This window comes from Periplaneta americana, chromosome 1 (assembly GCF_040183065.1).
Source record: "Periplaneta americana isolate PAMFEO1 chromosome 1, P.americana_PAMFEO1_priV1, whole genome shotgun sequence".
In the NCBI taxonomy this organism is placed as follows: Eukaryota; Metazoa; Arthropoda; class Insecta; order Blattodea; family Blattidae; genus Periplaneta; species Periplaneta americana.
In genome coordinates, this window is record NC_091117.1 from 120,938,489 (window position 1) to 120,964,460 (window position 25,972).

Consider the following 25,972-nt stretch of genomic DNA (forward strand, 5'->3'; position numbering starts at 1 on the left):
ATTCCAGCATTCAATCGGATTCCCGCGAGACAAGAAACGATCATTCATTCCAAAACTGACACTTTCAATCAATTTTCCATTGCAGCTATTTATTTTTATATTGTTGAAATAACTCTGGTAGGACTGGATTGCGCATTTATATCATGTCACACTCGGAGTGGGGACAAGGTTTCCTTGATTGAGCTGCGGTGACATTATCCGCGTCCCTATGGCCAGCCCTCCCTTCCCGCCTCCCTTGTCGATTAGTTTATTTAGGATCCACGCACCAACGAGCTACAATCATTACCACATAATTATTACACTAGGTAAATATAATTTTACTGTATCTCGCGCTCGGCCATCATATGCTCTACTGCAGCTGGCATATCTCTACCACACGCTCGTGTTATTGATTGGTTTACGAGGTTGAAGTGAGATTTAATGAATATTAATCCCTCTGTTGTTTTTTAAATCAGGTTTACCTTCTCTAATTGATAATTGAAAAAAAAATGAATCTTTAACATCAATACATTTACTTCAAAACTAATTAACTGATTAAATCAGTCATATTTAAATTACATAATTTCACAAAATCATATCCACTTCAGGATACAATTTCTAAAGTATAGAGGATTTCACTTTAAGAAAATAGCATTGAACATTTGGAGGCTGTTCCATCAACTATTGATAAGTATTTGTCTTGAGAACTGGGAATTAATTAGTTTCATTTAATTCATAGAACATAATTTCATTGAGAACTAGATCGATTTCGTCTGCTAAAATTGCGTCACATCTCTAAAATTACCATATGAGCCGTTCAGAGCAGAAGTAGTGTAAGTAAAAAATGGGCAATGAGGGTTAAAGTAAAGATTCTGTAAAATACAGCGCAAAGTTGCAATTAATATTCGATTTATTTAAACTATTAGTATTCAGTGGATAGCAAGAAGGGCATATTAATTGCTGCTTTGCGCTATATTTTACAGAATTTTTGCTTTAAAACTCTTTACCCAATTTTGACTTACATCACTTTTGCTCTGAACGGCTCATATTTAATTTACTAATAACAGGGTAACAGCTAAATTGATGGAATAGTCTTCCGCTCTCTTGCCAAAGATCTTCGCGGAAAACATAATAGACAAGTAGGGGTGGTACAGTTAAGGCTAAGATTTCACACTGTTAAAACACTCTTATTTGAAGAAGTATACAGAATTTAACTGTCAGCGAAACAACAAAGATATCTTAGGTTCTTGTTTGATTATAATGTGAGTTAACAATGGAAATAGTGTGCTGTACATAATCCAAAATGTGTACTATGAGCACTTCTTAACATATTTAATAACGGAAAACGTGTGCTACACATAATCTTAATTTTGTATTATAAGCGCTCCGTAACATTTAATAACGGAAAACGTATGCTGCAAATAATCTTAAATTTGTATTATAAGCGCTTCTTTTAATAACGGAAAACGTGTGCTGCACATAACCTTAAGTTGTTATTATAAGCATTTCTTAACCAAATAAAATAGCAGTTTTATTATTATTATTATTATTATTATTATTATTATTATTATTATTATTATTATTATTATTATTCAGATACTTGGGGTGTACTATAAGCAGTAACATGAGCTGCTGTCAAGAAGTCAAAAGGAGAATAACAATGGCAAAGGAAATTTTACGAGTAAATAGAAAAAAGGACCTCTGGAGAAAGAACTAAGGAAGAAACTAGTGAAGTGCTTTGTGTGAAGTGTAGCATTGTATGAGGCAGAAACATAGACATTATGAGGAAGTGAAGAGAAGCGAATAAAAGCCTTTGAAATGTGGATATGGAGAAGGATGGAGCGTGTGAAATGGACAGCCAGAGTAAGAAACGAAGCTGTGTTGGAAAAAGTGGATGAAGAAAGGATGATGCTGAAACTGATCAGAAAGAGGAAAAGGAATTAGCTGGGTCACTGGTTGAGAAGAAAGTGCCTTCTGAAGGATACACTGGAAGGAATGGTGAACGGGAGAAGAGTTCGTGGCAGAAGAAGTTATCAGATGATAGACGACATTAAGATATATGGTTCATATGCGGAGACAAAGAGGAAGGCAGAAAATAGGAAAGACTGGAGAATGCTGGGTTTGCAGTGCAATACTTTCCCTTGGGCAGAACACTATGAATGAATTATTATTATATTATTGTTATTGTTATTATTATTATTATTATTATTATTATTATTATTATTATTATTATTATTATTATTTGTAATTGCAATAACTTTTTAGATCCCTAAAACTGTAGGCTATTTTAATGCGTACTTTCGATCATTTGTAGCCTAGTTGAGGTGTCTGAAAGTTGGTTAATAGCCTAAATATCTTAAGTCTAGTTATAAGGTAGCTATATAACATATAATGTATGTTTTTGCAGGCATCATTATGGCATTAATAGTTTTTTTTATCATTTCAACGGACTCAACGTACCTATCTTGTGCGATAAACTTGCTTGAACTCTGTACGTATTAGAGTCATTCCACGTCAAATCGCACAAATTTAGCTTGGAATTGACTTCCATGTCTCCGATTTAGATAAAACAAATTTTACACATTCTATGGATTGAAAAAATAAATACGGGTTTTATTATTGTTGCCTATATCGATTATTGTAGTAGATATGTGTTATCAAAGATTCTGAAATAGGTCGCGCATCATTATTGTTAAACGTGATTATCTCCACTAATAATCACCACAGAGATTTGCTCTTTGTCTCAATTTGAAGGTGACAGTATATACTTTCTTCTTCGCATAATATTATAAACATATAAGTTTGCTAACTTTGTTTTAAAAAAATTTAAATGTATAAAAATATGTTTTAATGGCAGCGACTTACTTTAAAATTACAGAAAAAAATCCTTAAATACCTTGAAATTATTTAAACCGCCCTTAAAAAATCAGAACTCTACTTCGAGCCGTTGAAGAATAATTAAATGACTCGCCCAGCTGCGCGTCTTGAGGTCGCTGGCTGCGTAAGTACTGTTGCAAGATGATGTGCAGGTGCAGCTCTGGATGAGAGTCGTGTGACTACTTTACACTGTTCCACGGTCAGAATATCACCCTTTTACGTAATTTACATAACACAGTACTGTATTTAAATACGGTTTTTGTAAAATATAAACGTGTGAAAATAACTACAGTTTACACAACACTGGACTAAATTTTTAAGCAGCTAAAGCATGAATGGAGGGAAGAGGAAGGAAACTCAACGATTTAGGGTACGTACATGTTGGAGCAACGATAAACGATAAAAGAAATGACCTAGCGACGCTTTGGTATTATCAAAGAATGAAGTGTTCATATCGGAGCAACGAGGACGCGGGAAGCGAACATTTTGATTTATCAGTAGAAGATATTCTATGCATCCACTTAATGAAAGAAGATTATAGGAAATATCAGCTACTAAGTTCAAGGTTAATATAACTTAAATACGTACAAAATTAAACCCCTTTCTCATCCCAAAGATAGTATAAATTCGTTGTGTTGTGATTGGTTCTTGTGATCACATAACATATGACGAATAAATACACAATTGATCAATTTGCCAATATCTACAATAATTAATTTAATATGCCGAAATAATAATAAATCGATTAATATTCGGATATATTGATAACCACCGGTAATTATACAGATTAATATTATCTTAATCAGAGATCACATGAACGACAAGAGCGAAGAAAATGGAACTTTTCTTTTTCTTCCCTTTTATAGTGTATCTTCGCTTTTATCGTTACTCCAATAAGCACACCTCAATGACAATGCATGCTTCAATTCTCTCTGATATAGCTCGCTGTTTCTTTTATCGTCTATCGTCGCTCCAATGTGTACGTGCCCTTACGGAGACGAGTTTGGATGAACATGAAATCTCTGCTTCCGCATAGCGAGCTTCGGTTATACAGAGACTAGGCAAACTTGAACGGAACGTACTGTAGCGCCTACCATGCACGACGTTAGTGTCGCACACTACCTCATTCTAGTTTCGAGGTCATGGAAGCATGGAGCTCTAACTCTACCTGTTCTTGCGTTTTCAAAGCTTTCATATTTAGGCCTACCTTCATATGTTGTTGAAATACATAACGGAAGAATAATTAATCACTTGCGAGTCAATAGAGAACAATTTTATTATCTTCAAAAACTGACAACTTCTGACATTGCAAAACTTGAATCAAATTTGAGGAAGTTCATTGATAATTATTAAATTAATCTAAATATTCATAAATCTTATTCTCTAAGGTCCACACACTACAAATTATTAGACTTCAGTTTTGCTTGTCTCTATTATTATTAACTGAAACACGTTATGACAGTTCTTTCACAAAAAAATCTGAATAACTTTGAAAGGTATATACATAAATATAGAACTAAAAATATGTATTCTCTGAGTTTATATGAAACTAAATGTAAAACCAATTCAGCTTTTCATCATAACATGAGTCAAGGTCCCAGATTATTAAACAAATGTTATTCTAATATAATTTTAACCACGAATCCTGTCCAAATTAATAAAGAAAATTGTATTGGATTTATAGTTTGGCTTTAAACGTATTAAACACTTTTTAATCGGTAATAACTCTCCAATTTTAATTTTATTTTGTCTGTATTGGAATCCCCTCCTGAGCACGAGTCTTACTCATTCAAGAGTCGGCTAGTTTATCTGACATATTAACTTGTATTCATTTCAAACTTACTTACTTACAATGGATTTTAAGGAACCCGCAGGTTCATTGCCGCCCTCACATAAGCCCGCATTCGGTACCTATCCTGTGCAAGATTAATCCAGTCTCTATCATCATATCCCACCTCCCTCAAATCCATTTTAATATTACCCTCCCATTTACGTCTCGGCCTTCCAAAGGTCTTCTTTCCTCCGGACTCCCAACTAACACTCTATATGCATTTTTGGATTCGCCCATACGTTCTACATGCCCATCTCAAACGTCTGGATTTAATGTTCCTAATTATGTCAGGTGAAGAAAATGCGTGCAGTTCTGCGTTGTGTAACTTTCTCCATTCTCCTGTAACTTCATCCCTCTTAGCCCCAAATATTTTCCTAATAACCTTATTCCCAAACACCCGTAATCTCCGTTCCTCTCTCAAAGTGAGAGTCCAAGTTTCACAACCATACAGAACAACCGGTAATATAACTGTTTTATAAATTGTAACTTTCAGGTTTTTTGATAGCAGACTAGATGACAAAAGCTTCTCAACCGAATAATAACAGGAATTTCTCATATTTTTCTGCGTTTAATTTCCTCCTGAGTGTCATTTATTTGTATTACTGTTGCTCCAAGATATTTGAATTTTTAAATCTTTTCGAAGGATAAATCTCCAATTTTTATGTTTCCATTTCGTACAATATTCTGGTCACGAGACACAATCATATACTTCATTTCAAACTTACTGCAATAAATAAATAACTAAAATAAAAAAAGAAATAAATAAATTTTACAACTCAAGTTGTAATACAAAAAGTGCTTAAACACTCGCTTCCATATACTGGGAGTTCTAAGTTGCAATCATGGAAAATGAATGACTATATTCGTAACAGTCATGACGAGCTTCATTATTATATCGTTAAAATTCTTGTTCTCCATATCATAGTGAAATTAATGGTATTTCACCAACTCAATTACTATTTCCGTGAATGGACAGAAAAGAATACGCTGGTGTCAGTGGTGGGGAAAACGACTCAAGTTCGTTCCCAAAAGCGCAAGGACTCTTCCTGACTCTAGGCCAGTCTTGCGATGGTGACTAATATTTGCGGGCGAGAGCTATTTTATGGCCGCTGCGCGCGCGCAGAGCTCTTTTACCTGTAAACATTGCTAAAGGATGTACAGATCTTAGAACACAGCGCATCATGACGGAACTGAAGCGCTTAAAGCTTTCAAGGAAGAGTGGAAGATACAATATTTATGCTTCGAACATGGTGATGAAGTCCAGTGTTTGTTGTGTAAAAAAAATATCATTTGCAAAAAAAGCAACATAAAACGGCATTATGAGACGCAACATGAAAAAAATATAGGCATTATTCAGGAGAAGAGAGAAAAAATTCATTTCGGAATTGACATCGAAGGTAAATTAATTTACATTTGGGTCGGTAGATTGTATCTAGATTCCTTTTATTTCTTTATTTAAAATGTATTGTTGATGTTTTATTTGTTGCTTGTTTCTGGATATTTACTTTTATTAGACTACGTGTTTCTTTAATTTAGAAATAATATTTTATCTTTGATTGCACTTTAACTTATACTATTACTAAACTCAAAATGCTAATTCACTTTTATTCCAATAACTATTTTCAGGATTTTTATCAAATATGAACTAAACATTTTCAAAACTTTGATGCAAGGAGCTTTTTTAGTAATGTCAATATAAAATATACTTAAAAATATAATTTCAAAACTATTAGACCTAATTCCACAAAATTTTGTAGAGATGATATTATTATAGATCTGTTTATATAGTTTAAATTTCAGAAATTTTGGCCGAAATTGTGGAAGTTTTAAAAGTCATACACATCCCCTTAAATGATTGACCCAAAAAATTACGATGGCTCTCAATATATTAATTTAATCAATTTGTTTTTTCGTGTTTCGTGCATCTCACAAATCACTCTAAGAAAACTCATTACATAATCACGACTGGAGAGTAAGGACTACATTTTCACAATCACACAATCAATATACTCTATTTCAATCAATATTGCCATTATTATTTTTTCAACAAATACTCAAAAGTACTTAGAGATCACACACGTCGAGCAGGTAGACCCTATTAGTTTCTCCTAACCAATGAAGTGAAGTATTTACATAATAAATAATTGCTTTTAACAATAAAATGGTTTACATACAATTAACTTTTCCTATTTATCTTTTTGTTCCTAAAAACCCTTCCCTTTGCGATTTGTTTATATATGTACATGTATATTAAATAACTGAGTAATTAGCCCTATTACATAGCCAGAAATTTAGTAACGCAGGTTATTGTAATAATTGCTGCCTTTATCCGCTGCATATACATGCACATCCCTGTGTCTACGTTACAGTGAATGCGCTATGCGCCCGTGATCAAGGTCGAGCTCTTCTACCGTGATTGGGAGCTAATATCGTCTCATCCCTGCTCTAGGCTGTTAAAACCAACGAGCTAGGATAGAGTCTATTTGTTAAAACGTTCGGGTAGGGTGCAGTCCCGTGCGGTTTTTTTTACAGCGCTTTGATCTTTTGTAAAGCGCTTCATGCAGCGTGCAGCAAAAAGAGTGTCGAAAAAAAAAACCCAACCCGGCCAACTGACTACGAAATAGCGGACATTTAATATTGGCTGCTATTATGGCAGTGATAAATTTAACCTTGAAAGAAATGAACATGCCAAATATTTTCGACTTCTACGATGATGATATGGAATTATTATTACTATAAGATAAGTACTTAAGGCCGGTATTCATAGTCGAGATAAGTCATACTTACATATAAGTCGAACTTAAATCTCGTCTCAATTGTAGATTTCGGTCCAAATAAGTCGTACTTATTATAAGTCGTGCTTATTTTATAAGCTTTACTTTACAAAGTCTGACTTCATGAAGTTGAACTTATTGCAATTCATAGTGACTGAAGTGCGACTTATGTTATGAAATAAGTTAAACTTCATCAAGTCAAGGGAACCCCTGACTTATGTCAGTTTTAACCTAAAAATTGATAACTTTTATAAAGAATTGGCCGAGGAAGTTATTGAAATGCAGGAAATTTGCGCCCAAAAGCGTTACTTGCGAAACATCATGGGTTTCTTTGAATTTTATAATGATCTTGAATTCAAAAGGAGGTTTCGTTTTCGCAAAAGATTTTGGAATCAATACTTCCGAAAGTGGAAAGAACTCTTACAAAACCGAGACAGGTTTACCAGCTCTTCTAGATTACTACTTCTTGTTCACTTGAGATTTTATGCCACGAAAAACTTTGAAATAAGTTTAATGTTCTTAAAATATAACCATAACCGTATTCTATAATATAAATGAGGTACGGTATTCAATATATTGGTAATGTTAGGTTTCTTTAATACGCATAAAATTTGAGTATTAGTAAGATTAAATTCTCTTATTCAGTCAATTTAAATTAAATTGTTATGTATTCATAAAATGAATGGAAAACAAATCCTTCTTGCTGTCAAACTTACAAATGAGAGAACCCGGAGGTTCATAGCCGGCCTCACATAAGCCCGCCATCGGTCCCTATCCTGAGAAAAATTAATGCAGTCCCTAGTAGCATATCCCAACTCCCTCAAATCCATTTTACTATTATCGGTCTCCTCAAAGGTCTTTTTCCCCTCAGGCCTTCCAACTAACATTCTATAGGCATTTCTGGATTCACCCATACGTGTTACATGCCCTGCTCATCTCTTTTTATGAATAAAGAATCCTCTTCCAAATTGGTGATAGGCCATTCTCATCTAACCTAACTCCCTGTACTCTCACAAAGTCTATTCCATAATTATCTAGCTAGTTCTTTTGCTACTAATATTACCCATCCTGATCTATAAAGACTCGTGACATTTCAAGCATCAAATGTCATAATCTTATTTCTTTGCTGTAATCCCATTTCGAGGCTTATGTTGGGGTTTCGTAACAAGCTCTTTTTTACTGTGATGGATTGTTAGCCCTTCCCCCAATCCCCAAGCTAGAAGACTACTCCTTATCAGCTGTCCACAACCGGTTATTCAATATATTCGCAGCTATCCTTCCCACTGGTTCAGGGCTTCAAGGAGCGTAGACCTCACCGAACATGCAACCACAGTAACCAAGTAAGTTTTCTGATTGTCATAATGAAAGTAAATAAATTGTCAAATGTAAGGAGTTGTGGAAATATCGGCTTGGCACTTTAAACTTTATAGGTACAATAGAGCCGAAAAAAGGACGAGAATTAATGTAGTGGAGAGAATGCTTGAGGTATAGAAGGTGAGATTTCTTTATCTCTCGGTTGGTATAAAAAACAAACTCGAGAATGTCCCAAATATAATTTATTGTTACCTGTGCATTGCTTTACAGTTCGAATTCGGAGAGAAATGACAATTTACCAGATGATGATCCAGATGTAACGACTCATCCATAAGAACCTGTGTCTGTTGCATCACCTGCACAGCAGGCTTTCAGGGAGAACTGATTAACAGAGTGTTTAGGAGGCATGATGACAAGATGTAAATGAATTTCACTGAAGTAAAATATTTATTCATTTATGTGACTTACCAAAACATTTAAAATTGAGACAATTTGTAATGTTAACAACGAATACTATGAAGTTTTAAACAATAACCGATTGAAGTATTTGATAAGTATAGTAGTCCTGTTTTCATTATGGACGAGCGGCATTTGTTTGTGGGCTTCCGATCTCAGTTCCATTGACTTGTAAAAAGTGATAATAATTACTCTAACCACCAGACCCATTTTAAACATGTGCGGCATTGCCACATTTAGTTTTTATCCGTGGTATCTAAACCTAGAAAAATATTTAATATTCTAATTGTTGCTACTATTAACTAAGATCCGGCAACACAGTGAAGTGACAAAGAGCTAAATGGCAGTTAAAGCGCGTGCCGTTTCCATTTCAAAGAATTGAACAACAATATTGACGCGATAACGAAAATCTTTTACATGCACTTTGTCTATAATGAAATATACTTAGTAGTCTGTACCATAATTATGCTTAGTTATGCCAACAAATGTCCAACCTTTGACCTTTTATATTTTTTGCTAGCTCAGTATCAATAAGTTGTTCGCGCAACACAATTTCCGCAACTTCTAATTCTAATTTTGCCTTCATTTTTTTAAACTGAAATAATGAATCACTATGTTCTTTCAAAACTACATTCCTGCGCTTTCTTGTGTAATCCACTGGTGCTGCTGGAGTTGCTGTTGCTGTTGTTTCAGCTGCAACTGAGTTGGATGGTCCAGCTGTAGAGGGGGATACGTCCTTGGAAGGATTTTGTGCAAGACGTGCTCCCTCTACTTCTACGAACACAACTGCAATGTAAACAATACGTAGGCTATGTCAACTGGCTATTTATGTTGTGTAGGCTTTATTCTTTTTCATTCTATCACTTGTTAGGTCTAGTTACCTATTACCTCGCTTCATGTAAATATGATTTGATAATTTTCTTTATTAACAAATAATAGCTAATAGGCTGAGAAAAAAATTAAAAGTTCAAGAAAGAATATTGAATGTAACACTGCTTACCTTCTACTTCACTCGCAATCATATCGGAGTCAACCGCTCCTGGAACTTGGACCATTGTGCGAGGGATTATTTGTGCTACAGGTGGATCAATGTCCTTCACATTTTTACTGGAAGACCACCTCGTGTAGCCATCACTGTCTGGCGTTCTTTGGTCAAAACATTCCGTTGGTGGCATTTGATGTTCGTCCATAATAACCTATACGTAGTTGTTTTCCAGTTCTCTGTAATCAATTCCAATTTCGCGTAAACGAACTTCATAATTTCTTTCTTTATGTTATAATATACACTTTTCAAAGAAAATATTGTATTAGGGTTACTTACATGTTCCACAATATGTATCGACGAATTGAATTCTTCTGCAATCTTTTGTCTTCAAAAAACTGCGTCGGTCTTCTTATTCTCTACAATCTTTGAATATTTTAGAATAATCTCCTTCAATACAATCATCTTTTTATACATAACTGAAATATTTTGTTTTCTTCTTTCCGTACATTACATCAATCAGAAGCTATGCAAACAAATTTAAAGACAAAAGAAAATCGACTGTCTGATTTACATTGTCGTGACAATGACCTTGCAATTTCTCATACCAATAAGTTCGACTTATTTGTATACACATAAGTTACACTTATTGAATGAAACTTAACAAAGTACGACTTATTGGTCGACTATGAATACCGTAATCATATAAGTTGAGATTTTCCAATAAGTATAACTTCACAAAGTCATACTTATTGAACAAATAAGTCACCGACTATGAATACCGGCCTAAGAGTGCGATATCACAGTTATAAATGCTCACGCCTCTACAGAAGAGAAAACGAAATATTAGGATAGCTTCTATGAGGAATTGAAACACGCTTTTCATCAGTTATCTAGATATCACATGAAAATTTGTCCACACCTTTGGAGTAACGGCTAGCGCGCCTGGCCGCGAAACCAGATGGCCCAAGTTCGAATCCCGGTCGGGACAAGTTACCTAGTTGAGGCTTTTTTCCGGGGTTTTCTCTCAACCCAATATGAGCAAAATTCTGGGTAACTATCGGCGCTGGACCCCGGACTTATTTCACCGGCATTATCACCTTCACTTCATTCAGACGCTAAATAGCCTGAGGTGTTGATACAGCGTCGTAAAATAACCCACTATAATAAAAAAAACATGAAAATTTTATTGGGGGATTTCAATGTTAAAGTAGGACGGGAGGATATTTCTAAACCGACTATTGGAAAAGAGAGCCTACACTTAACTAGTAATGATAATGGAGTTCGATTAGTCAAATTCGCCACATCAAAATTTGTATTGTCAAAAGCATAACATTCCCGCATAAAGATATACACAGTGGGCCAAAAAAAAAAAAAGCCACAAAATTTAAATAGTTAATTTCAGTAGCTAATGATTTGACTTGGAAGTTAATTTCACAGTCCTTGTAGACCGGGAAAGTACTGTAATATTTAATTTTTTACCATTACTAAATATTATTTTTTATTTTTGTAAGGCAGTGCAAGATCGATCTTTAATGCCGAACTAAGCATTACGGTCTTAAGAGTTCCGCAGGCCAAGCCGTTTGTTTTGCCATCATCAATTTATTTCTTCCGTTTTGAGTTCTCATTTTGTGAATAAATAATGAGTCGCTTAACGAACGAAGACAAGATTTTCATTAAACATTTGCACCAATATGATAATTTATCTCCTGGTCAAATTTTAAGGAACTACGCTCAGTGAGAATGGTCTGTTTCAAATGTACAACGATTGATTAGGAAGATACGGAGACGATATGCCCCCTGAGAGATTATTGCGCGAAAGATCGCATTTCTCAGATTCCCTAATGGTTTCCGCTGGAGTTTCAAACGAGATCTTAATCCTATGAACTATTTTGAATGAAATCAATTACAAAAAGCAATTTACTACAAAAGAAGAATTCGTAATATTGAACATTTAAAGCAACGCCTTCTTGAATGTTGGGACCAGCTTGATCAAAGACAGGTATCCAGTGCTATTGGGCAATGGTTGTACGGGCAAATGGTAGTCACATAGAGCATAATTTTTAATTTTGATTATTTGAAAGATCATGAATTATTATTAATTTTACCAACATTCAATTTCTGCATTTTGAAGTAATAAATTGTCTTCAAAAAACACATTTTTCTTATCATTGTGTATTGACCTCCATAAGATTTTAATTGAGCCTCAAAAAACATAGTAAGTCCTGCTCATATTTAAAGTCTACTCTTTCCAACAGTGTATTTCATTATAAATTAATGTTATGTATTTCCGAAAATAGAGTATTTCTAATTTTGTGCCTTTTTTTGGCCCACTGTGAGCATAAACATACATGGACTTCTCCAGATAGATTGACACACAATAAAATAGGTACATCTTGATAGATAAACGAAGATATACTAATATAGTAGACATTCGAACCTTCGGAGAGGCTACCGGCGTGGTTCAGTCGTTAAGGCGTTCGCCTGCCGGTCTCAAGTTGCGCTCCGGCGCGGGTTCGATCCCCCCTTGGGCTGATTACCTGGTTGGGTTTTTTCCGAGGTTTTCCCCAGCCGTAAGGTGAATGCCAGGTAATCTATGGCGAATTCTCGGCCTCATCTCGCCAAATACCATCCCGCTGTCACCAGTCTCATCCACGCTAAATAACCTAGTAGTTGATACAGTGTCATTAAATAACCAACTAAAAAACCTTCAGAGAGGCAGACTGTAATTCCGACCACAATTTGGTAATTGGAGAATTATGAGACTATCAGTAGCCAAGCGAGTAGAGCAACAAATTAATGTTAGGAAATTCAATATTCCGAAATTAAAAAACGAGGAAGCTGAGCAACAACATTACGTAAAAATTTTAAATAGGTTTGCCACTTTAAGAAGTTCCGACGAAGTTTAGGAGGAATTAGATATTAATAGCGTGCGGAAAATATCAGCGACAATATCAAAATTCCAGCTGAGCAGAGCTAGGCTATTATGAAACTAAGGAAAAGAAACCGTGGTTTGATGAAGATTGGTCCATGGTAGTAGAAAGAAGGAAACAGACAAAATTGAAATTCTTACAGGATCCAGTTGAGGAGAATAGAGATAATTATTTCAATGAAAGACGAGAAGCAAGTCATACAAGTAAGAACAAAAAGAGAGATTACTTGAAGGAAAAACCGAACGAAGTAGAAAGAGGTAGTAAAAACAAAAACATTAGACATTTATATAAAGGCACAAAGCAATTTTAAAAAGCATATCAGGCAAGAGTAAACGTAATCAAGAATGAGAATGGTGACTTGCTTGTAGACATTCATTCCATCCTGAACAGGTGGAAAAACTATTTTGGGCAACTATTAAGTTTACATTAGCCAAATAGAAATGATCGACACGAAATTCACTGCTGAACCATTTATATCCGAACCCACAATTTCTGAATCTGAAACTGCGATAGAAAATGTGAAAAATTATAAGTCTCCAAGTATCGATCAGATTTCAGCATAATTAATATAAGAGAGTGGAAACGCATTATTTATTGAAATTTACAAACTTTTGCTTGCTATTTGGGGAAATAGAAATTGTACTAGAACAAATGAAGGATTCTATAAAATTGTACCTATCTTTAAAAAGGGGGGAAAAGACTCACTGTAGTATCTCTCGAGGAATATCACTTTTGTTGCCGTAATATAAAATTTTTGTCCAATATTCTTTTGAGAAGATTAACTCATGTAGAAAAAATTACTGGGGATCATCACTATGGTTTTGGGCGTAATACATCGACTACTGATCAAACTTTTTTATTCGACAGTTAGTCTATTGGAGAAAAATGGTAGGATAAGAGCACAGTACATCAGTTATTCATAGATTTCAGAAATACATATGACTCAGTAGAGAGAAATTTTACATAATATTCTTATTGAATTTGGTATTCCTAAGAAGCTATTTCGATTAATTAAAATGTGTCCAAGTGAAACGTACAGCAGAGTCCGTATAGGCCAGTTTCTATGTGATGATTTTCCAATTCACTGCTAGCTAAAGCAAGGACATGCAACATCACCTTTACTTTTTAATTTTCCTCCAGGTTCTAGGAAAGTCATTAGGAAAGTCCAGAAACACAGAGAGGATCTGAAATTGAAGTGATTACATCAGCTGCTTGTTTATGCGGATGACATGAATATGTTAGGCGAAAATCCACAAACTATTAGGGAAAACACGGGAATTTTACTTGAAGCAAGTAAGGACATAAGTTTAGAAGTAAACCCCGAAAAACTAAGTATATGATTATATCTTGTGGCCAGAACATAGTAGGAAAGGTTAATAAAACTTACAGATGTATCCTTTGAAAAGATGGAAAAATTGAAGTACCGGGGAGCAACAGTAGCAAATATAAATGACACTGGAGATTAAATTAAACGCACAATAAATGTGGGAAATACCTGTTATTATACGTCTGAGAAATTTTTTCACCACTGGAACATGTTGGGGTCCCATTGTCCAAAATAAAAAGGCCCTAAACCATGGATAATGGTCGAAAATACCCTGTTGAATAATAGGTGAATAAATAAAAGGTATCCGTCGCCCAAACAATAACAATTTATTAATATAAACATAAATTAAATTATTTAAATCATAAAAGAAAAGAAATCACAACCAAAAAGCGATATAATCAACACTTTAATGGACACCTGCACAATAATATATTACAATAACATCCCCACTATGGGATAAAAACGAGAGCTTCAACTACCATTCAAAATATCAGACCCGCACAGGGGTCGAAATTAAACTGTACATGAACGTAGATCTGAAAACCAACAATATAAATGATAACTTATATATTATTTATATCGCTAAAGAATGGTAACGAAATAAAATAACTTAAACTATGCTCGAACTCAAAACCTTCCAGTCATTAGCACTCTACGGGTACTCTACGAGACGCATGACTCCATAGTTCCGAAACTGCTTCTAAAAGCCCGAGCATCGTGTAACATCACCGTGAACCGAAGTGGACTTAGAAAATATTCACTGTTCACGAGGGCAGCCACTTTTTTTTTTTGACTACATATAATAGCCCTTTTCACTGACTAAAACATCAATGAACGAACGGTAAACTATAGTTTACAAATTCGTGAAGTTACACATAATGCCATTATTATTTATTATTATTATTATTATTATTAATATTATTATTATTATTATTATTATTATTATTATTATTATTATTATTATTATTATGTAGATGCAGAATTTTAGGTTATCTCTAGAACACAGTACGCCGAACATATTGGCAAAAAATAGAAAATATCGAGCTTCGTACTGTCATTAAATGTTTCGTAAAAAAGGGAATGACTCCAACAGAAAATAAAGTAGTCATGGATGCGACACTGGGGGTAACCGCTCCAGCGTTTTCAACTGTGGAAAAATTTGGCAGCACTATTTTTAAATTTGGTCGAGAGAGTGGAAGACGATCCTCGTAGTTGACGTCCAGTAACAACAACAAGTGAACAAATCGTAGAGAACATCCACGATATGATATTGAATGACCGTCGACTGAAAGTGCGGGAAATTGGCGAGATTATGCGTATCTCAACTGAACGGGTGTGCTACATCTTAGTGAATGTCTTGGCCATGTCATAGGTCTCCGCAAGTTGGGTTCGTTGGATGTCAAATTTCTAGGGATTGTCTGTTTCGATTCCAAAAAAAAAATACGGAAGATTGTTTAGGAGGTTTGTGACCACCGATGAACCTAGATCCACTACTATACAACAGACACAAAACAGCAGTCGAAACAATAGAAGAACAGTGATTCTCCGCCTCCAAAGAAAACAAAAGTTGTTCAGGGGGCTGAGAAAGTCATGGCGTCTGTGTTTTGGAATTCTAAGGGGATGATCATAATTTACTTTCTACCAAAGGGAAGAACAATAACAGGAGAATATTAATCAAATCTTCTGCAGCAACTGAAAGAACAGCCGGATGGCCAAAAAGAAAGTATTGTCATCACGGCAATGCATCTGCTCATATGTCTGCAATCACATTGCTAAACTACACGAACTACAATTCGAATTGTTGCCGCATCCCGCTACTCACCAGATCTCGCACCCTCAGGCTTTTTTTTTTTTTCTCAAAGTTCAAAAGTCACTTGGCTGGGAAGAAATTTTCGTCAAATGGAGATATTATCGCAGCAGCAGAAGAGTTTTTTGCAGACCTCAAGCAATCTACAGTATATCCAGGTAGGATATAGGAGCACTGAAAAACCGGTGGACCTGGTGTGTGAATTTCAGGGGGATTTTGTTGAGAAATAATGAATGTTTCAGAATAATCCTAGTTTAATTTCTATGAACTTTTCATACAATCCTCGTAAGCCTGTCTTCGACCTCAGCATACAGTCCGATCAGAATTTTTGATTCCTGTAACAGCATTTTCATTTCTGAAGTACCATCTCCTGCTACTCGAATTTCTTCCCTCTCTACCGGTTTCTACAAACTATTGGCAACACTTGTCCCACCCTCTCATACCATGGAAACTCTCAATTGTCCCCTCTTTGTCAGGCGAGACATAATGTCAGTTATTACCTACATTCTTACCTACGTCCTAGTGGTATATAGAAATAAGAGAAGCTGACCGAAGATACTGTTGCACGATTGGAGAAAATATGAAAGGGAGGGAGAGAAGTTAAAAGATCCTGCCTCCCGTCAGATCTCGTTATTTGTTGGTTGAACAGTAAGCTGTGAAATAACGGTTAGTTTGTATGACCTTGAAACGAGCGCACCCGCGTCCAAATCCTGTTCAGGATAGGGGTTTTCCCTCAACCCAATAAGAGTAAATGCTGGTAGCTTTCGGCACTGGATTCTGGACACATTTCGCTTGCATTATCACCGTCATTTAACTCAAACGCAAGATAACTATCGCAGTTGATAAAGCGTGGTAAAATAAATCAATTGAAAAAAGAAGGATGTGAGAAATGGAGTTCACATTTTGTTTTTTTGTTGCAGGCGGACTTCTTCGCGTTCGAACTGCTCAACGGGCACATCTACCTGCATCTGGACCTGGGGTCAGGCGGGGTCAAGGTGAAGGCAACCACACGTCGCGTGGACGACGGAGTGTGGCACGAAGCGACGCTGCGGCGCACGGGAAAGGAGGGCCGCGTCACCGTCGACGGCACCGCGGCAGACTTCAGCACGCCAGGTACGCGAACATCGGGTTGACCTACTCCATAAGTGACCGATTGTTCCATGGTGGAAACATAGTAAAGGTGTGGGACTGCGCATGCTGTAGCGATAGCGGCCGAGGCGTGTGACGTCATCTTTACTGCAGACAGCGATCGCAGCTCATTGCTTTGAGTACAGTTTCTTTAATAAACCTAACTAGACATTAATTACAATACATAATTTGAACTGATAGTTGCCAATGTTATTCATATCCTTTTCATTGTGCGTTTAAGTTCATGTACTCTTTAAAAGAGTTATGAATAAAATTAAAAAAACATATAAAAAATTAATAGTAATAGCTTAAAAGTCGCTCCTTCAAATCTGCCGTCCTAGACAGCTGCTTAGTCTGCCGAGGCCTAAATACGCTCCTGATTGCATGTAGGCTACTGTACCTATTAACTTTCTTTCACTTCAGCGCAACAGGTGCATCCAGCACTAATGTAACAATGGAAAATCGAGGAGCCACTGAGTTTACTGTCACAGAGGAATGCCAAATACTAATACAAAGAATTCAAGAATTAGAAGAGAAGAATTACTCTCTAGAAACGAGGATTAAGGAATTGACAGCTGCCAACAGGAAACATGAAGAATACAAAGAAAATTACATGAGGATTTAATTTCATTGAAAAACATTAGACAAACAGAAGTTAAATCTAAAGTGGCTGAAATTTTGAAACCATTTTTCACTATTGGGCAAATTGATGCTCTTTTGAATAAAAAGCGTAGGGTGAAATGGTCTGTAGAAGATTACGGTACTGCAATAACACTTCGAAACCTAAGTCCAAAAACATACCGATACTTAAGAACAAAATTAAATTACCCGTTACCTGATTTGTCAACTCTGAGAAAATGGGCAGTAAAACAATTATCGCTTGAGGAAGGGGTACTTCATGATGTCTTAAAATTAATGAAGGCGAGAGCTACAAATATGTCGGAGTTAGATCGTGTAACAGTATTAGCATTTGATGAAATGTATTTAAATGAGGAGGTTTCTTTTGACAGTAGGGAAGAACAAATAATTGGACCTCATAAGGCAGTGCAGGTTGTTTTTGCACGTGGTTTGTTTGCAAGGTGGAAGCAGCCCGTATACTATAAATATGATCAGACAATGACAAAAGAAATCTTAACAAACATAATTTGCCAGTTAGAAGGCAGTGGTTTTCAAGTTGTGGCCACAGTTAGCGATTTAGGTGGAAGTGACAGAAAATTGTGGCGTGATTTGAAAATTTCTACCAAACTAAATTGCAGTTTTCCTAATCCAAATGATTCAACTCTAGAAATATTTGTTTTTTTTTTCAGACGCTCCACATTTATTGAAATTACACAGCAATCACTTTCTAGATCATGGTTTCAACTTGAACGGATTGGACATTTCATCAGAACCAATTCATGAACTTTTACGTGCATCCTCGTCCCCTGATACAAAATTAGCTTACAAGTTAACTCCGTTACACTTAAGTGTCCGTGGTACCCAAAGACAAAAAGTTAGTTTGGCAGCACAATTATTTTCCAACAGAGTTGCAAAGGCTTTGAAATGGTGTGGTGAAAACGAGCTGTTGAGATCAAATGAATGGAAAGAAACTTCAAAGGCAATAAAATTAACTAATGATTGGTTTGATTTATTTAATACCGTTTCTAAATTCGGTACCCACCGTGGGCTGCATAGTTACGGAATAAACCTTCAAGATCAGAATATTATACTCTCAGAAATGAATGACTTCATGACCACAGTTAAAGTAGGAGAGGCAAACAGGAAATTACCTTATCAGGAGGGGATTCTAATAAATAATAAATCATTAACATTGTTGTATAAGGCAATGAGGTACAAGTACAAAATTGAATACATCATCACAAGAAAACTTAACCAAGATCTGGTAGAAAACTTTTTTTCGGAAATTAGAAGCATGGGTAGAACAAACGATCATCCCTCTGCTTTAGATTTTAAACAGACTGAAGTGGTACATACTAGGTCGAAATTCATTATCTCAGTTTTGTGAGAACAAAAACACCTCCGATTTGCTTTCCGAAGAAAAGGCATTAATAGTGGGTCCTAGTACAAGCCAATCAGAAGTCAATGATAATCTGCAGAAAGAACTATGTGCAACGACAGAATTTCTTAAAGGCATTCTGAAACCGGTTAAATTTACCAACGATCGAGATCCTGAAGAAAATATAGGCCTCCCAGAAAAAATATATGAAATCTCTGCAAGACAGCGGATATCCCAGGAAGGATTAAAATATATTGCAGGATATGCTGCATCAAAACATATGGAGCAATACCCGAATCTTGGAATTCCCACAACATTGTCAACTTCTGCTAATCAAAAAGACTGGATTACTACAGTGTCCCGTGGAAACTTAATTCTCCCTTCTAAGGCTGTACAATTGGTTGCCATGCTTATTGAAGTATATTCTCAGATGTGCACGGAGATTCTGTTTCTCATGAGAAATTTATAATAAAAAAGACTAAATTTGGTTAATTCTGCCATGAAAAACGAAGCAGAAATGAGTTCTCCTCTTCCGCCAGAAGTAATTACGACATTGGTTAGAACAAGAACATTTATTAGAATTAAAGAAATTAATAAAATAATAAAAATATCTGGAATTTCAAAGAGAAATATTATAAAGAATATGAAAAAGATTGCATAAGAATAAGTATTTACTTAACAGAGTGGGATTTATAATGGTGAAATTATATTATGTCGTGTGTGGAATAATAAGGTAAATAATGTAGTAGACTATATTATGTCTCCAATAGCTTGAATATATAAAAATATTTGTTTACTATAATGACAAATTATTCCAAGAAATTCATATACATATGTTAATGAAGGTTCAAAAGTATTTGAATTCATGTACAAAATAATGTATGTTATAAATAACTGTATAGATCTAAGTATGTATATATTTATTACACATTGTATTGCAATTATTATAAAACCACGTGTATATTACAGAAGGCAATATTATTAATGACACACTGCCATATCACATTGTTTCTTGAAACTTGAGTTTAATATGTAATAGATCATAATTTTATTACGTTATCATTTCAAGGTAGTTCCTATTGTACTTGAATTCATGTGTAATATAATGTGTGTGATATATGGGCCTAATTTTGTGCATATTTGTAGCATAATGAATTATAATTATTATAAAAGTACGTGTATATTACAGAAGACAATTATTAACGTTGCACTACCATATTACATTATTTCTTGACTCTTGAATTTAATTTATTGTTCTCTATTTTATAATGTTATCACTTCAAGGTAGACCCTATTATAGCCTATACTGTCAATATTTACTGAATACACAAACCATGATTTTTATTTATTCATTTAAATTTATGGACGCAGATCTAACCATCAACAATCTGTTATGTTGACTGTGTCATTCGAGTGCGGCCTGCAGTAAAGGTGACGTCATGCGCAGACTGAACGAAAACACGCACAGCTTGTCCCACACCTCTACTATGTTTCCACCATGGATTGTTCTGCTTCCGTTACGTTGAAATGCGACCCATATTAGAATATTTCCGTGCATGTGGTCACATGTTGCTTGTTACTGTCAATCAGATTTAGTCACTTGTTTTCTTACTATATTATGTACTGTACGTATCTAGTGCAAGATTTATGTGCATTTCCAATTCTATTAGAAGAAGAAGAAGAAAATATTTGGAATAATTACCAACGTAAACGCTTTTTCGTTCATAAAATGTTAAAGGAAGGAAAACGAAAGTGGAACATTGAACTTTCTTACAGAGAATCGATAGTCTCCTTACTAAACTTATCAATTCTTCGTTATCAATAGCAACAATGCGCTTGGTCGTAACTGAACTTGATGGAGGCCCATTTATACCGGATGCAATCCTTCTTTCTGTCACTTTCCTAAAGCTACGTTCCAGAAACTGTCTATGCATGATACAGTAATATGAACAAACCTTTAGCCTACGCTATGGCGCGGGATAGTTCTTTGAGCGCTCTTATAACTTATACAGTGTGTCGAAGTTAAGTATGGTATGTCTTTTATACAGGCTGTTAAAAAGTATCCATTACTTTAGGAGATGATAGTATGCATAAAATAAGGAGAAAATGTCTAATAAACATGGGTCCTACAACACATACTTTCTCAGATCTGAACACATGTTCATAGGATGTGCTCAGTGTAACGTCCATTTATGACAATGCATTTCTCAGTCCTACAATAAAGCAGACTACTAGATAATCATACCGTAGTTGACATCCGATACGTCGCAAGGAATACTGAAAACAAAAATCTGGTTGCGGATATGAGCGAGGTTCAGCAGAGATGGTGTTGTGAATTTTCGTAATCAGCATGTGTGGGCTGATGAAAATCCCTAAGCAGTTGAAGAAACAAGGCATCAGCACCGATTCTCAATCAACTTATGGGCAGGCGTTCTTGGTGATAGATTAAGGGCCAAGAGATTAATTGGGGCTCGTTATCAGGACTTTCTTAGTAACGAATTGCCTACATTGCTGGAGTATGTGCCATGTCAGCAAAGACTACAATTGTGGTTCACGCATGACGGATGGCACACCAGCACATTTTTTCCGAAATGAGCGTGACCACCGGTCGCTGACATTTCAGGACCGCTGGATTGATTGAGGAGGCCCCACACCTTGGCCTGCTCGTTCCCCAAACCTAAACCCCCTAGACTTTCGGTTATAAAATATGACCAGATCAATTTCAAAGATTGCGTGATTCCTCACGCCGAAGGACAGAGGAATGCACCGCCATGAATGGACGTCACTTCGAGCACCTGTTATGAACAAGTTTCAGATCTCAGAAAGTATGTGTTGTAAGACCCATGTTTATTTGACATTATTTACTTGTTTTGATACATATTAGCACCTCCTAAAATATTGGATACTTTTAACACCCTGTATATAGTTACTCCACTTGAAAGACATGTTTGCAAAGCACCAGGAGAACTGGAATTAAAAATACGCAAATTGAGATTTTCTAGATAGTTTTACAGTATGAATAAAATGAATATAAGCAGGTAAAAAAACTTCTTCCAGTAATACAGGACGAAAGGAACAAAAGATCCTTTAAACATTTTGCTATATTTTAGTGTTCTAGTCATTGTAATAATGCTATGTTTTAGCGTAATTAGCATCGTATATATTTTGCAGGACAGCTTGAACGTATCAGCTATTAACGACTTATCAAGAATTGTAATGCAGTCCGTTTGAAATCCAAAAGTACAGTACTTTAAAATTGAATATACCATCAAATACTGCTGCAGCGAAAAAAAATATTTAGTCCTTCAACACACACGTACAACTGCATATCATCATCATCAAACGCGTGGGGTATGTTTTTATTATCATTTTAATATCAGAAACAATTATGTATATGAGTTTTTTTGTATTTTATGTAATTTAAATTAAAGACAAATGAACCACCGGACATAAATTCAAATAAGCATAGGTAAAATTAAGAAATCCAATCACGTTTTCGCACATGTTATTGTAATATTATTAATAAAATTAAATGCAAATATGTATTTTGAATATGACCTTCGCCGTTCTTTGAACACAATGAACTAAAATGCAAATAAAATAATATAAAATTTTAAAACGAAGTAGTAAAATTGTAAGTCTTTGCCATTGGAGATCCTCAGAAAATTAAAGGTTCCTGAAAAGACTCTTCAGACAATTGCATCAACCATTTTAAAATCTTCATTGAACATCATCAATCACCATCTCTATTCAGCTTTATAATATTCAATGTATATTATTTATTTTCAATAAATTGTTATCGTTTTGATAGCTACCACATCTTGTCGCAGAATATTCTTTTTTTTTTAATTTCATTATGTATTTTTTAACATTAATTTACATTTTATTTTTTGTTCATTTGAATTCATTAGGATGCCGATATTTTAAATCCAAGATTTGGACGGCTATCATTTCGATTGTCGCTCTTCTTTGAATATATTAAATTTTTATAGGACCCTTTCTCCCCCGCCTCTTCTACAAAGAATTTAATAGTTCTCGACTTTACTAGTTATTTCAGTCTCTGGATCATGAACTTGTTCATGAATAACTTTATTACTCTTTCGATACGCTGCTAATACAGCGAACATATCAACTAGGCGGTGACAAAACTATATAATACACGTTCTTGTGGACAACAAAAATATGTCAGTGTGGAAGTTAGTTTCGCCATGACTCCACTAGCCTTTGTCGGATTATACTTATATCTAAAGTTCATTTTTCAGGATATTATTGATAAACTAATTCATATTGTTTTGAAGAATCTTACTATTACATCAAGGTTCAAAAGCATCATTTTTATATGACATATAATCACATTATTTTCTTTATACAGGGTGAAAGGTGTATAACTGCAGGAATTTTAAGAACAGAATCTTTAGGTTATAAGTAACCAAAAAAATCAAATAACATTTTCGTATTTTAATAACGGTTTAGCAAAAAAAAAAAAAAAAAAGTAATTTGTGTCAGAAGTTTGAATCCCATTTATGGTAAAAAATTTTAGTATTGAGACGTAAGGGTGGTAAGATATCAACGCATATCATTTATGTAATGACGTACAAAATTAACTGTTAAACCGCATTTACAGTGTGACGGAACCCTTACGAAAATCTGGCATCGCTGCAATTAAGGGTTACTCGACACGTGTACACTATTTATCTGCGTTCTTAGTAAGCAGCGCTTATAGGTGCAAAGTAGTAAGTCTTATGCCAATCTTTTCATAGAATTGTGAAGGTGACGTCAATTAGGGCAATGCCAAAATTTGCTAATCGTGAGTACCTAGATATGCTATTAATTTATGGGGAATCAAGATAGAATTCCATGAATCAGTAGAGATTTCCTAACAGAAGAATGTCAAATCCGTTTGTACCTGTGACACAACGAGTGCTACAGTCGGAGGCAGCGATTTTGGCAGGTGACCTGGATGACATTTCCAGTAGACGAGCCAATATTGTTTGTGTGAGCTGCATGAATGAGTTGCGATAACGTTCTGAGTCGCTGTTTATATTTTCATACCCGCAGCTTATATCATTATTATGAAACACACCACGGTACAGTCCGATTCAAAGAATACCTTAAATACATGTATTCGTTCGCAATAATTTTACAAGACGCCTCCTACATTTTCTAAATTAAGAAATATGTATATAATCCTACCCTTACCAGATCAATATACAAGATCTGTCCAGTAATAATGTAGGAATCTTCTACCGGTCGTGCGCCAATTCATGTTAGTAAAATTACGATTCTTCTTTTGATCAAAACATAATTTGATTAATTGGGTAAAATTGCATGCCGCGGAAGTTAGATTTATATAGAGATATAATAAATAGGATTGCAATGATAATTTCTTAAGACACACATTGTGATTAAAACAGAGAAGAAAACATTTTAAAATATTCAAAATCGTACAAAATATCGGAGAAACCAATTTTCCCTGCACAAATTGAAAAATATAATTACCATTCACAATAAATATTTCATGGATTCTAAAAACTTATTTATTAACCCAGAGGTATTGGCTGATGAGTATACTAAATTCCAGCACAAAATTCATTCAGAATATGTAGAAATTACACTTTTCGATTTTACTAAATGTAAAGGTGTTACATTACCCCCTTAAATACTATACATGTGTTACCTGTACTTATGTCTATCTGCGTTATCCGATGTTTTATTTTTTTAACATAATTCATAGTACTGAAATTGCATATTGAATTCGCACAAATTGTATTATTCGTAATTTTCGTCTCGAAAACACCTGAGATATCTAATTTAATTTTTCGCCCATTTTTGTCCCATCCACCACTTTAGGGACAAAGTCGGACAAAATAATATCTTATTCGTATTCTGTGTTCGCAAAGATCCCCAGATATCGATTTTCGTCGAGCTCGGATGACATGAGATTTCTCACTCCCTGCTGCCTTTTCATCAGCACCTTAGGAAACGGTATTTAAAAAATCTAAGAATGTTTAACCAAAATTGTAGAAAGTAACGTTCATTTTAAATTTTACGTCTCTAGTTAAATACACTTCAGTGAATTTTTAAAGCCGTTAATTCCTTTCTCCCTGCTCTCTGCTCTGTTGGGAAGTAAAAAAAAAAAAAAAAACTTGAAAAGTTATTTGAAGAGAGTACGTGAAATTGAATTTTTTACAGTCCTTATACATTGTAGAAACAATTCTGAGAGATGTGATAAATAGTCTAACCCATTTTATGAGCGAGTCTTTGTTTCAAATTTAAAGGCTGCACGGTTGCTGATTAAAAAAATAAATCAGTATAATTGTTTTGATCATTATTATTGTCTCCCATTTTCCAACTCTTAATGTTCGTATTTCTTAAAATTGTCTTATCTATTAACTAAGGATTAACAGAAACCTACTTACAGGGTTTAAGGATATTTAAGTTGACGAATCAGTCAGTCATTTGATTATAGAATAGCTTTTTTGATTACATAGATTGTCTTTATACTTTATAGTAACAAGGAAAGACTATGCAGCGGCAACTGGAATTATCTCGAAAAATGTGTGTCGGG

The 25,972-nt window shown here is 34.9% G+C and overlaps 2 protein-coding genes across 3 annotated transcripts in view; one reads left to right on the top strand and one right to left on the bottom strand.

Moving 5' to 3' along the window:
• The window catches only part of LOC138700108 (neurexin 1-like), a 940,828-nt gene that overhangs the window by 608,938 nt on the left and 305,918 nt on the right, over positions 1–25,972 (top strand). For both annotated transcript variants that reach the window (XM_069826434.1, XM_069826432.1), the window contains exon 7: positions 17,201–17,393. In XM_069826434.1, the coding sequence (XP_069682535.1) occupies positions 17,201–17,393 (193 nt within the window). The remainder of the gene's footprint in view (positions 1–17,200; positions 17,394–25,972) is intronic.
• On the bottom strand, positions 9,672–10,684 carry LOC138700118 (uncharacterized). The gene is made up of 3 exons (XM_069826444.1): positions 10,553–10,684; positions 10,232–10,452; positions 9,672–10,017 (listed from the first exon to the last, which is right to left on the bottom strand). The coding sequence occupies exons 2-3, from the start codon at positions 10,419–10,421 to the stop codon at positions 9,701–9,703; spliced, it is 507 nt and encodes a 168-aa protein (XP_069682545.1). The 5' UTR covers positions 10,422–10,452; positions 10,553–10,684; the 3' UTR covers positions 9,672–9,700.